The sequence below is a fragment of the Bos indicus genome, chromosome 16 (assembly GCF_029378745.1).
Source record: "Bos indicus isolate NIAB-ARS_2022 breed Sahiwal x Tharparkar chromosome 16, NIAB-ARS_B.indTharparkar_mat_pri_1.0, whole genome shotgun sequence".
Classification (NCBI taxonomy): Eukaryota; Metazoa; Chordata; class Mammalia; order Artiodactyla; family Bovidae; genus Bos; species Bos indicus.
Window position 1 is genome coordinate 76478135 of NC_091775.1, and position 14563 is coordinate 76492697.

Consider the following 14563-nt stretch of genomic DNA (forward strand, 5'->3'; position numbering starts at 1 on the left):
CGCGCCATTCAGTTTTCCGCAGGCAAAGCAGACCTGCGCTGACGGTCTGTGCCGCCGCCCTGCGCTCCCCAGCCTGCGACGTGCATCCGCTGATGCAAGCGGGGCCAGGGCACCGAGACTATGGAGGATTGACCCAGAAGAGGACGAGGGCTGGCTGCAGGCGTTCCGAAGGGCCTGGAGTGTAGTATGGCGGCCACCGGCAGGTGTATATGGAAGAAACCTGGGCTCCCCCTAGAAGTGAAGCGCCGCTGTCAAGGGTCACTGGAATGGAGGGCAGGGTCTGAAAACAACAGCCTGACTTTTGGTGTGCTCAGAGTGGGTGTGGTGCCACCCCCGAAAGCCCATTGTTCATGAGCACAAGCACAGGGAAGGGAAAGGCCTGCCAGAGCAGCCTCTGTCCCATCGAGCTCCCAGCGGACTCTGGACCACCTCTGGGAGATTGCAAGAATGCAAGCAGCAGGGAGGTGCCCTCAGGCAGAGGCGGGGGATGGAATCAGAGCTGATCCGTAGAAGATGCTCTTTGAGAACAGAGCTGAAATCTGAGCCCTCTCCCCTTGGCTGTGCTATTCCCTGATTGAAGCCGCTGATACCTGCTTTGTAATCTGAGCACCCACGGAACCTCCGAGTGGACAACAGGTGCTCTCACAGCGGGGAAAGGTCTAGCCTTAGCCTCCAGTGGGTGTGGGCACATAGAGACAGGGCCAGGCCAGGGTCTGGGTTGCTTCCATAGCTCCCAATGTGCATCCATTTGCACAGAAGTGGCACTCATACCTGATATCAGGGCATAGACACTTAGCGATCGGCACTGATGGTCTTGTGAAACCCGTGCCTGAAGGATGACAAGACTGATTGCTGGTATCATACCCATGACTGACGTGGGGCTGAGGGCAGTACTTGGTGAGCCCGCACAACAGGTGACAGGTGACGCCACAGTGTGCGCGCCTGTGGGCAGAACCAGTGGAGGAGTACTGGGCGGCTCATCTCCCAGGGGGCTCCCAGTCCCGCCTGCTTCACACCACAGCGCGGAAACATATCTGGGGCCTTCTGATCCAGCAACTAAGGAGCAGACCCTGCCCCCTTTCTAGTTGTAACAACCACAGAACAAGGACAAGGTCCTGCTCAGTATCTAGCAGAGGCTCTGGCCACCACTATACCAGTCACACACTCTTTCTAGAGGAGAATGGCCAGCACACACTGAGGAAAGAGGTAGCAGTCATACATAATAAAAACAGCCCTTCCACCAAAAATATTAAACCCATGCAGGCTAGACAGGGATGGGGCCACGTAAAAATAGTCCTCCAGGGCCACAGTAGATAATTGTTTCTACCAAATTCATAGAGGAAGAGAATTTAAGCAAAATGAGGAAGCAGAGGAACTACTCCCAATTAAAAGAGCAAAAGAATTGACCAGAAATAACTGATAATGAGTCAGAGGGAGCCCAGACAGACAAGAGGAGCCCACAAAAATTAGAAAACTCATTTCCTGGGACAAAAACTGACCTAAAGCCAGTAAATTGAAGATTGAATAATGCAGAAGAATGAATAAGTGATCTGAAAGATGGAAAAATGAAAATCACCCAATCAGAAGAGCAGACAAAGTCAAGTGAAAAACAAAATGAAAGCAATATAAAAGACCTATAGGATAATATAAAGTGGCCAATTTATGCACAATAGGGATTGCAGAAGAGGAAAAAGAAAAGGGGAGTGAAAATATATTTGAAGAAATTATGGCTAAAAACTTCCCATACCTATCGAAAGAAGCATATCCTGGTATACAAAGCACAGAGTGTCCCAAGCAAGATGAGTCCCAACAGTTCTACAACAAGCCATGTTACAATTAAAATGGGAAAATTAAAGATAAAGAGAGACTAGTAAAGGTAGCAAGAGTTAATTGAACAAAGAGTTAATTACAAAGACTTAAAAATAAGATGTGTGTGTGTTTGCCTGTGTGGGTTAGTCCCTTAGTTGTGTCCAACTCTTGGGACCCCGTGGACTGTAGCCCACGGGCTCCTCTGCCCATGGAATTCTCCAGGAAAGAATACTGCAGTGGGTAGCCATTGCCTTCTCAAGGGGATCGTCCCAAACCAGGGATCGAACCTGGGCCTCCTGCATTGTAGGAAGATTCTTTACCATCTAAGCCACCAGGGAAGTCCTGAGCAGTCTTTAAAAAAAAAAAATACAATTACCTTGAACCACTGAAACATTTTCCAGTAAGCCTGGTGATGTTTCTTCAAAGTTAAAGAGCGTGGGCACATCAGTAACAGTCTACACCCTGGTTTCTCTCAGTGTCGTTCAGGCCCAGCAGCAGCCTCACTGGGGAACTCTTTAGAAATGGGATCTCAGAACTCTAATGCTACTGATATTGGTGGTAGGATGCTCATATAATTGCTTGGCTTTAAAAAAACTCATTACAGTGAGAGACAGTTTGGTTAATGCTTGAGAACTTTTAAGCATTTTGCTGATGTTTTAAACAATGAAGGAGTAAGGAGCAGAAAGCTATTTTGCTTTGCTTCTTTAGAGGTTATTTCTACAACAAGTCTTTTGGACCTTTAAAAATATCCTTTAAAAATATATCATCAATTTAACTTTCTCTTAGACTTCTGTGTATACATAATTTAAAAGTACTGCTGATAGAGAAATCAAATATGCCTATCATGCATTCCATTAATATAAGACTTAAGATTCATATCAAGGCATTTTGGGTATTTTAAAAAAGATTATGAAACAACATTTAAAAAATTTGAAAAAAAAATTTGAGCTCTAAATGAGTGAAGAAGTTACTTTTATTATGTAGTCCAAGCTCACTCATTAATATAAAAATGTGTATATTAAAACCACAAGTAAACTAGGAGTACTAGGAGTTCGTCAAGGCTGTACATTGTCACCCTGCTTATTTAACTTCTATGCAGAATACATCATGAGAAACACTGGGCTGGAAGAAGCACAAGCTGGAATCAAGATTGCTGGGAGAAATATCAATAACCTCAGATATGCAGATGACACCACCCTTATGGCAGAAGGTGAAGAGGAACTAAAAAGCCCCTTAATGAAAGTTAAAAAGGAGAGTGAAAAAGTTAGCTTAAAGCTCAACATTCAGAAAATGAAGATCATGGCATCTGGTCCCATCGCTTCATGGAAAATAGATGGGGAAACAGCGGAAACAGTGTCAGACTTTATTTTTCTGGGCTCCAAAATCACTACAGATGGTGACTGCAGCCATGAAATTAAAACACGCTTACTCCTTGGAAGGAAAGTTATGACCAACCTAGATAGCATATTCAAAAGCAGAGACATTACTTTGCCAACAAAGGTCCGTCTAGTTAAAGCTATGGTTTTTCCAGTGGTCACGTATGGATGTGAGAGTTGGAGTGTGAAGAAAGCTGAGTGCTGAAGAATTGATGCTTTTGAAGTGTGGTGTTGGAGAAGACTCTTGAGAGTCCCTTGGACTGCAAGGAGATCCAACCAGTCCATTCTGAAGGAGATCAGCCCTGGGATTTCTTTGGAAGGAATGATGCTAAAGCTGAAATTCCAGTCCTTTGGCCACCTCATGTGAAGAGTTGACTCATTGGAAAAGACTCTGATGCTGGGAGGGATTGGGGGCAGGAGGAGAAGGGGATGACAGAGGATGAAATGACTGGATGGCATCACTGACTTGATGGACGTGAGTCTCAGTGAACTCCGAGAGTTGGTGATGGACAGGGAGGCCTGGTGTGCTTCAATTCATGGGGTCGCAAAGAGTAGGAGACAACTGAGCGACTGAACTAAACTGAACTGAAACTATGAGTTGCAAAAAGCCTTAAAATTATTAGTTTGATTTTAAAGCTATTTCCAAAGCATTATAAAGGGAAATTACTAAAAATCATGAATTTCAAAACACCTTATCTTAGTCTATGCTTCATGATTTATTCTAAGTCTTTTGTTGTCAGTTATTTCATTACAATTTAAGCTTGATTAAAAAACCCTATTCTCCTCACAAGATATGCATTTATATATATTTAAAAAATCTAAGTCCCCCTTCCTTTTTAAAATTTAGATATAAAAAGATATACAATATTAATGAGATGTCTTGTAAATCTTAACCTGCCGGGGTCCAGCCCCGGCTGATCCAGGGAGTTCGAAGTGGGGACCGTGACGGTGAGGATCAGGATACAATAGCTTCAGTTAGATGTTAATTAAAGATATAAAGAGTAATAGAATGAGGATAGCTCAGTAGGAAAATTCAGTGGAGAAAAGAGGCTGAGTAGCTTGGTTTACGCGGGAGACCAATAAAACTTCAAGACAAGAAGTTTGCACCACTTACGTAGGCCGCAGGCGTCCTTCCGTTCTCCCGAAGGAGAGGAGACATTGAGGCCTCCCCAGTCGGATCTTAGAAGCCCAGGTAAAATTAGTAAGCTTGGTGGGTTCCGCGCTCCAGATGGAGACTCAGCCAGAGTGTAACAGAGAGAGCAACATGAGACCAGTATTTTGAGAAACTGATCCCCATTCTTTATTTTCCATGGTCTACTTTTATACACTGAGATGTTATGCAAGAGTCACGCGGGGTCAGCAGTCCTGATTTTTATCAAAGTCAGGTGCTTCATACAAATGTATACAGAGGTCTTAGGGGTGTTACATCATCTTCTGGCCAGAGGGCCTGCTGACAATTTATGACCCTCTCCTTGTGACAGCGGTCAGTCAACCAGGACACTTATTTCTCCAGGGGTGATTATTCTTAAAACAGACGCCACCCAAATAAAGTTACATTCCTATAGGGTGAGGGTATAGTGGGTTTTAGTTAAGGAAAGAATTTACTTAGCCTAAGGTCTAATGTGATTTATATCAAAGGTTAATACTTCTTCTATATATTCATTAATGTGTGTAAGGGCAGGGGATGTGGAGACTTAGCAACAAATATTGGCTCAACAAATGAAAAACCCTTCACCAATACAATTTCTAATCAGCCCACCATACTTATACTAATGGTTTTCTAACTTTTCTAAGGAACCTGTTTTTAGAAGGTTTAAAGCATCTTGTGCCTCTCACGGTTGGGAGGCTGTGAGCAATCACATGTGGCCGGACAAGCCTGTCAGGCAGGCTAGAGAACCTTCAGAGGAGTTTGTAGGTTAAAACACTCTTGTCACGCCCAGGAGATTTTATTAACTGGAGCTCTAAGTTAACTCCTTCTCCGAAAGAGGTGGTGGGGGACAGCCCCCCGTAAAGTCAGAGGTGTAGGTGAGAGCACAAGTAGTAAAGTAGGCAGGCTCTGGTTATGGGGGTAGATGCTCAAGGATTTCCAGGGGGACTCCTGAGGCTCGATCCCGCCTTTGCGTATGTCGAGCCTCCTTCCTCAGAGTGCCTCACTCTGGCCCCCAACATTAACCCACCCAGCAACTTAGTTTAACCCCATCAGTTTTACTGCTACTTAGTAAATTAAAACAACATAAGAGGGAAATCAAATAGTGTTGCTTTTAACCCCCAGTTTAGCCTGGATAAATAACAACTCTAAATGAAAAGAAATCAAACAGGGTATTTGAATTAAACACCTAAGGAGCTTCTTAAAACTACCTAAGCTATACAGACAAATGAAACATTTACCATAACAATTTCAGCGACTACAGTTTTCAAGTCTCCACAGCTAACCATTTTAAATTTAATTTTGGCTATCTGTCCAATCTAGACAGTAGGGTACATCTAGGGAGGGAAGACCCATGACTTGCTGCAGCACTTAAACCTCTAATCCCACAGAAATTTTTCTTAAAATAGCTGAAGTGACCAGCATGGTCACTCTTCTTGAGTTGATATTAACAGCAGATAAAGACATTTTTAGTGAAGAAATTCTACCCCAATGGCATACACATGCACACATTTTTTTTTTAAGTCAGCATGGAAAATACAGTACAAACAAAACTTCACAGAAGTATGTCAAGAGTGAGAAGGACCAGTAAATTAAAGAAACATGCTTTAATGTACCCTCTCTGTCCGCTCTGCGGAATATTTGTACAGGCAGGCAGTAACTATTCCAGCGGCAATAACTACAAAAAACCAGGAAACAAGGGACATGTAATTGAAAAATCACTTCCAAGTTTCAAAATCTAGCAGAAGAAATAAATGTTGGTTAGATTTCCATGGTCATAAAATGATATTTTATTTAAGCAAATACACATTTTTATTCTGTTTTGTCTCTTCACTTTCTGAATCCAATTCTCTGGAATCACTTACATAGTTCACAGTAAGTCAGAGAAGCCCTAGATTAATTTCAAAAATGACCCACAGCATATTTGGGGTGTAAACTCATATGGCTATGCATCTTGAAACAACATATATTATTTAGGGTTTGTTAGTAAGTGGACATATACAATATAAAAGAATATATACATACAAGATAGTATATTACATGAAAGTTTATGTTTTCCTAAACTGGTTTACTTAATTTCACAATATTAAAACTAAAGAAATGAAAAATCACTAAAAAATTAATGCACTTCTTCAGAGTGATATCTTGATTTAAGTGGTATCAAAGTTTGGAATACTTACGTACAGAAAAAATAATCACAGCAATGACTGCTGCATCTGGGAAAAACAAAAACACTTTGATGATAATTGAGCACGTAGGTGTCTCCAAATAGCTGTTGAATCTTAATGTGTAGATCCGCTATAATTACAGTGAAGAAAAAATTATCAATCTAGTTTTAGCATGACTGCAAGTGCATCCATGTCATTCTGACCACAGAACTTTTCAAAATATATTCCTTTTGAAATTCTTAACAGGACCCTTACATTTTAACATTGTGTGCTGCAACTACCATCCTAGGTTATTCAGTAAGGTAGCGGGAACAATTAGAATTCAGTAGATTAGAAGAAAATTGTTTTAAAACATTTTATCCAATTATAGTTCAGAAATATCAATAACCTCAGATATGCAGATGACACCACCCGTATGGCAGAAAGTGAAGAGGAACTTAAAAGCCTCTTTATGAAAGTTAAAGTGGAGAGTGAAAAAGTTGGCTTAAAGCTCAACATTCAGAAAATGAAGATCATGGTATCCAGTCCCATCACTTCATGGGAAATAGATGGGGAAACAGTGGAAACAGTGGAAACAGTGTCAGACTTTATTTTTCTGGGCTCCAAAATCACTACAGATGGTGACTGCAGCCATGAAATTAAAAGACACTTACTCCTTGGAAGGAAAGTTATGACCAACCTAGATAGCATATTCAAAAGCAGAGACATTACTTTGCCAACAAAGGTTCGTCTAGTCAAGGCTATGGTTTTTCCTGTGGTCATGTATGGATGTGAGAGTTGGACTGTGAAGAAGGCTGAGTGCCGAAGAATTGATGCTTTTGAACTGTGGTGTTGGAGAAGACTCTTGAGAGTCCCTTGGACTGCAAGGAGATCCAACCAGTCCATTCTGAAGGAGATCAGCCCTGGGATTTCTTTGGAAGGAATGATGCTAAAGCTGAAACTCCAGTCCTTTGGCCACCTCATGCGAAGAGTTGACTCATTGGAAAAGACTCTGATGCTGGGAGGGATTGGGGGCAAGTGGAGAAGGGGATGACAGAGGATGAGATGACTGGATGGCATCACTGACTTGATGGACGTGAGTCTCAGTGAACTCCGAGAGTTGGTGACGGACAGGGAGGCCTGGTGTGCTTCAATTCATTGGGTCGCAAACAGTAGGAGACAACTGAGCGACTGATCTGATCTGATATGATCTGATTAAGTCTATTCCCTATGATTTTGTTAGGAATTTTACATACTTTTCCCCCAAAAGTGTGATTGTTTAATAAACCATAATGAAGTTCTATAAGTCTATCAAACATATGCTATTTGCCATCTTCACAAATGATAGCTTTATCTTATCATCACCCCTCTATTTCCCTGTCCCTGGAATTAAGATACAGTCCTAATTATAAGGAGATTTTCTCTAATAATGCAGATGAAACATCAGGGCACATGGATAAAAATTACACACCAAAATGTAAACATGCATTTTTTAAAAACTATCCAGAGAACAATAAATATATTACCAAATGGTAATTCTCAGAAATGTCTATCAGTAGCACCTCTGCTTCTAAACTACCATTATTTGTATTATCTAAAACTCAGACCACAAAATGTCATGTTAGGTCCTGCTCTTTTTATTCCATAAATATTATGAAGTATTAGCATCTGAAACAGAAGATATGAAGAGGTGGCAAGAATACACAGAATAACTATACAAAAAAAGATGCTAATGACCTGGAAAACCGCAGCGGTGTGATCACTCACCTAGAGCCAGACATCCTGGAGTCAAGTGGGCCTTAGGAAGTATCACTACAAACAAAGCTAGTGGAGGTGATGAAATTCCAGTTAAGCTATTTCAAATCCTACAAGATGCTGTGAAAGTGCTGCACTCACTATGCCAGCAAATTTGGAAAACTCAACAGCGGCCACAAGACTGGAAAAGGTCAGTTTTCATTCCAGTCTCAAAGAAAGGCAATGCCAAAGAATGCTCAAACTACCACACAATTGTCCTCATTTCACATGCTAGCAAAGTAATGCGCACAATCCTTCAAGTCAGGTTTCAACAGTATGTGAACCGAGAACTTCCAGATGTACAAGCTGGATTTAGAGAAAGGCAGAGGAACCAGAGATCAAATTGCCAACATCCATTAGATCATAGAAAAAGCATAGGAAAAATCATCTACTTCTGCTTCACTGACTACTCTCAAGCCTTTGACTGTGCGGATCACAACAAATCATGGAAAATTCTTCAAGAGATGGGAACACCAGACCACCTTACCTGCCTCCTGCAAAATCTGTATGCAGGTCAAGAAGCAATGATTAGAACCAGACATGAAACAATGGACTGGTTCAGAATTGGGAAAGCAGTACGTCAAGGCTGTATCTTGTCACCCTGCTTATGTAACTTACATGCAGAGGACATCATGTGAAATGCCAGGCTGGATGAGGCAGAAGCTGGAATCAAGATTGTGGGGAGAAATATCAATAACCTAAGATATGCAGATGACACCATCCTTATGGCAGAAAGCTAAGGGGAACTAAACAGCCTTTTGATGAAGGTGAAAGAGGAAAGTGAAGAAAGCTGGCTTAAAACTCAATATTCAGAGGATGAAGATCATGGCATCTGTTCCAATCACTTCATGGCAAATAGATGGGGAAACAATGGAAACAGTGACAGGTTTTTTTTTCTTTGGCTCCAGAATTGCTGTGGACAGTGACCGCATCCATGAAGTTAAAGACGCTTGCTCTTTAGAAGTAAAACAATGACAAACGTAGACAGCTTATTAAAAAGCAGAGACATTACTTTGCCTACCAAGGTCCGTCTAGTCAAAGCTATGGTTTTTCCAGTAGTCATGCATGGATGTAAGAGCTGGACAATAAAAAAGGCTGAGTGCCTAAGTTTGATGCCTTCAAACTATGGTGTTGAAGACTCTTGAGAGTCCCTTAGAGAGCAAGGAGTTCCAACCAGTCAATCCCAAAGGAAACCAACACTGATTATACATTGGAAGGACTGATGCTGAAGCTGAAGTTCTGATACTTTGGCCACCTGATGAAAAGAGCCAACTCCTTGGAAAAGACCCTGGAGCTGGGAAAGGTTGAAGGCAGGAAGAGAACGGGACGACAGAGGATGAGACACTTGGATAGCATCACTGACTCAATGGACGTGAGTCTGAGCAAACTCTGGGAGTTGGTGATGGACAGGGAAGCCTGCGTGCTGCAGTCCAGGGGGTTGCAAAAAGTCAAACACGACTGAGTGACTGAACAGCAGCAAGAGTAGCCTTTGAAGACAGCCCTGCAGAGTGGCAGTGGCAGTCTGGCCACAGTTTTCAGAGGGGAAAATGTAACAAGCCTCAACTGCAGTTTATAAAAAGATTAACCTGACTAAACTAGTCTAACGTAAAGAAAAATAATAGCTATTTCTCTTCATTTTCTTATCAAGAAATATTTATATTTCATTTAACTGTCACCACTATAATTCACCAAGCTCTTAAACATATATTGTTTAAGAATTATGTGAGTTATGTGAGAAAAGATATAGTGGGCAACTCCTGCCTGTTGTAGAAAAAGTATTTCACTTGTCCATGAGGCTTGTGTATACAACATAGCAACAGAAAGAAAATCTATCTACAAATCTCCATCACAAAATAACTCTATCAAATGGCAAGCAATACATTTTAATGTACACATGACCATAGCATTTAAGAAAGTTACATCATCCCATTGGAAATCCTAAATTGGGACACATCTTGAAAACTGTGTTATCTACATGTCTACACATAACGCTACTTACGTTGGTCACGGGATTTGCACTATTAAAATAATAATGTATGTCAATAACCACCAATATGTGACACGATGTTTCTTCTCTAATTACAGATCATTGAAATAGTTTCATGTAGAACACTAGGGTTTCACAATGCAAGGTTATTTATAACCAAAATAATACCGAAGTCCTCAAAATATTCAGGCTCTAAGTCAACAGTTGGAGAGACATATGCTGAAAAAAGAAGAAAAAATTGGTATAAGAAAAAAGGTAGAAGAAGAAAATTATAAAGGTTAAAAGATCTATAAATTTAAGGGGTTTGATTTGTTTCTAAATTAAATCCCTAATTTCATTTTCCCCTGCATGAATTATATTAATGCTTCTCTTTAAAGCTAGTGTTATAAAATCATAAATTTATGTTCAATGTCAAAGCATTCTTCTTCCTATCCATCAACATTTCCTAGGATAATATTATGTGGTACAGAAAGCAAATTTATCATTACTATAATGCCAAAATTAGCTATGAATTTAATGTGATTTCACTTAAAATTAAAAGATGTAAGATGGCTTAAATATCATTTAAAAGTTTATCTGCAATAGAATGAAATTCAACACAATAAAGACCATTTATGAAAAACCTGTAGCTAACAACGTACTCAATAGTGCTTTTGTGCTCACTCAGTCGTGTCTGACTCTTTGAGACTCCGCAGACTGTTGCCCGCCAGGCTCCTCTGTTCATGGAATTTCCCAGGAAAGAATACTGGAGTGGGTTGCCATTTCCTATTCCAGGGGATCTTCCCAACCCAGGGATTAAACCTGTGTCTCCTGCATTCTTTACCTGTGAGCCATCTGGGAAGACCCATACTCAGTAGTAAAAGATTGATTTTTTTTCCTTAAGTCACAATACAGGATGCCCACGTTTGCCATTTCTATCAATATAAAATGATATTTTAATCTCTTTTTCTTGCCTAATCAGAGCAATTAGGCAAGAAAAAGCAATAAAAAGCATCCAAACTGGGGAAGAAGAAATAAGATGATCTTGTTCCACATTAAATAATCTTTTAAGTGGAAAACTCTAAAGATTATACATACATACAAATGCACAAATACACACAAACCTATTAGAAAAATTAATTCAACAAAGCTGGAAGCTACAAAATCAACAAATAAAAATCAGTTGCATTTCTATACACTACCAATGGACAATCTAAAAGTGAAAGTGTGAGTCACTTAGTCGTTCCCAACTTTTTGCGACCCCATGGACTACACAGCCCATGGAATTCTCTAGGCCAGAATACTGAAGTGGGTAGCTTTTCCCTTCTCCAGGGTATCTTCCCAACCAAGGGATCGAACCCAGGTCTCCTACATTGCAGGCAGATTCTTTGCCAGCTGAGCTACAACAATCAAAAATAAAATTAAAAAAAAACCCAATAAAGTAGCATCAAGAAGGATAAAATACAAGAGGGATAAAAGTAACCTAAGAGGTGAAAGACTTGCACACTGAACTACAAAGCATTGCTTAAAGAAATTGAAGAAGACATAAAAATATGAACGCAAATCCTGCATTCATGGATTGGAAGACAATATTCTAAACATGTTAATACCATACAAACCAATATACAGATTAAATGCAACCCTTTGACCATACTGAAAATGCGTTTTTCATAAAGAGACAAATTAAACCTGTAATTCATATGGAATCTCAAGGGAGTAGAATAGACAAGAAAATCTCCCGATAAGGAAATGCGAAGTTGAAAAGACTCACTTTTTCTAATTTCAGAATTTACTTAAAAAACTACAATAATCAAAACAAACTGTATAATCACAGAGGAAAAACACACGGACCAATACAACAGAATGCAGAGCCCAGACACAGCAAGATATATTGTACAGCACAAGGAAATATGGCTATTATTTTGGAATAACTTTAAATGGAGTATGAGCTTTAAAAATAAAAAAATCACTATGTTGTACACCTGAAAATAATATAATACTGTAAAATAGCTATATTTCAATTGAAAAAAAAAAAAAAAAAAAAAACAGAGACCCCAGAAATAAACTTTCACTTTTACGGTCAAATGACAGCTCACAAGGGTACTAAGGAAATTTGATGGTGAAAGGACAGTCTTTTAAAAATGAATCTTGGGAAACTGGATGTGTGCTAGTTGCTCAGTTGTGTCCGACTCTGCAGTCCCATGGACTACAGCCCACCAGGCTCCTCTGTCCTTGGGATTCTCCAGTCAAGAACACTGGAGTGTGTTGCCATTCCCTTCTCAGGGGATCTTCATGACACAGGGATCGAGCCCAGGTCTCCCGCATTGCAGGCGGATTCTTTACCAGCTGTGCCACCAGGGAAGCCTGATTTCAGTACTGACCACCTGGTGATGTCCATGTGTAGAATCCTCTCTTGCGTTGTTGGAAGAGGGTGTTTGCTATGAGCAGTGTGTTCTCTTGACAAAACTCTGTTAGCCTTTGCCTTGCTTCATTTTGTACTCCAAGGCTAAACTTGCCTTTTACTCTAGGTATCTTTTGGCTTCCTACTTTTGCATTCCAATCAAGGAATTTTTTGCATTCCAATCTGTGTTTTAAAAAAATTTTTTTTTGGTGTTGTTCAGCTTCTTCAGCATTAGTGGTTGGGGCATAGACTTGGATTACCATGATGTTGAATGGTTTGCCTTGGAAACGAACCCGAGATCATCCTGTCATTTTTTATTAAAGAGATTAGATCTGGTATATAGAGTTCTGAAGAGGTATGGAAGGAGGTTCCAAACATTGCACAGGAGGTGGTGACCAAAATCATCCCAAAGCAAAAGAAATGCAAGAAGGCAAAGTCATTGTCTGAGGAGGCTTTACAAATAGTTGAGAAAAGAAGAGAAGCAAAAGACAAAGGAGAAATGGAAAGATACACCCATCTGAATGCAGAGTTTCAGAGAATAGCAAGGAAAGATAAGAAAGTTTTCATAAGTAAACAATGCAAAGAAATAGAGGAAGGCAATAGAATAAAAAGACTCATCACACTGTTTATTTAATTTCTATTGCAGAGTACATCATGAGAAATGTCTGGCTGGATGAATCACAAGCTGTAATCAAGATTTCTGGGAGAAATATCAACACCCTCAGATGTGCAGATATACGACTCTAATGGCATAAAGTGAAGAGGAACTAAAGAGCCTAGAGCCTCTTGATAAGTGTGAAAGAGGAGAGTGGAAAAGCTGGTTTAAAACTCAACATTCAGAAAACTAAGATCAAGGCATCTGGTCTCATCTCTTCATGGCAAATAGATGGGAGAACAGTGGAAGATTTTATTTTCTTGGGCTCCAAAATCAGTGCAGGTAGTGCTTGCAGCCATGAAATTAAAACTGCTTGCTCCTTGGAAGGAAAGGTATGACAAACCTAGGCAGTATATTAAAAAGCAGAGATATCACTTTGCCAACAAAGGTCTGTATAGTCAAAACTTTGCCAGTAGTCCTGTATGGATGTGAGAGTTGACCACAAAGAAGGTCATGAAGTGAAAGTTGAAGGTGTTAGTCTCCAGCAGGCAGATTCTTTACAGTCTGAGCCAACAGAGAAGCCCCCAAAAGGTTGAGCACCTATGAGCTGATGCTTTTGAATTGTGGTAAGACTCTTGAGCATCCCTTAGATTGCAAGGAGAGCAGACCAGTCAGTCCTAAAGGAAACAAACCCTGAATATTTGCTGGAAGGACTGATGTTGAAGATGAAGGTCCAATACTCTGGCCACCTGATGTGAAGAGCTGACTCATTGGGAAAGACCCTGATGCTGGGAAAGACCGAGGGCAGGAGGAGAAGTGGGCAACAGAGGATGAGACAGTTGGATAGCACCACCGACTCAACGGACATGAATTTGAGCAAGCTCCAGGAGACGGTGAAGGACTGGGAAGCCTCGCATCCTGCTGTCCATGGGGCTGCAAAGAGTCAGGCACAACTTAGCAACTGAACAACAAATGAATGAAAATGACCTGAAAACTAGCATAAATGATCTTTACAACGAAAGATATAAAGAAGGAACCAATGTGAGACAGGAAAGAGGACCAGAGACATAGTATAAACAGTAACTGTGACTCTGGGGAGCTGACCCACAAACTTGGCGACCATTACAATTGCAGAAGCTCTCCCCACAGAAGGAGGGGTCTGAGTTTCACATGGGATTCCCCAGCCTGGGGGTCCTGCACCGGGACAAGCACCCCTCACCCCAGAATGTTGGCTTTGAAGGCCAGCATGGCATACTTTTGGGAGGTCCAGGGAGTTTTAGGAAATAGAGACTCCACTCTGAAGGGTGCAAATAAAATGTCATATACTC

General features: G+C 40.7%; 1 protein-coding gene across 1 annotated transcript in view; it reads right to left on the reverse strand.

Moving 5' to 3' along the window:
- Positions 1-3997: 3997 nt before the first annotated feature.
- Positions 3998-14563, reverse strand: part of LOC109570212 (membrane cofactor protein-like) — a 59858-nt gene continuing 49292 nt past the window's right edge. Inside the window, exons 11-12 of the mRNA XM_070768696.1 lie at positions 10429-10479; positions 3998-6548 (exon numbers count right to left, since the gene is read on the reverse strand). Coding sequence (XP_070624797.1) covers positions 6493-6548; positions 10429-10479 — 107 coding nt within the window. The 3' untranslated portion in view covers positions 3998-6492. The remainder of the gene's footprint in view (positions 6549-10428; positions 10480-14563) is intronic.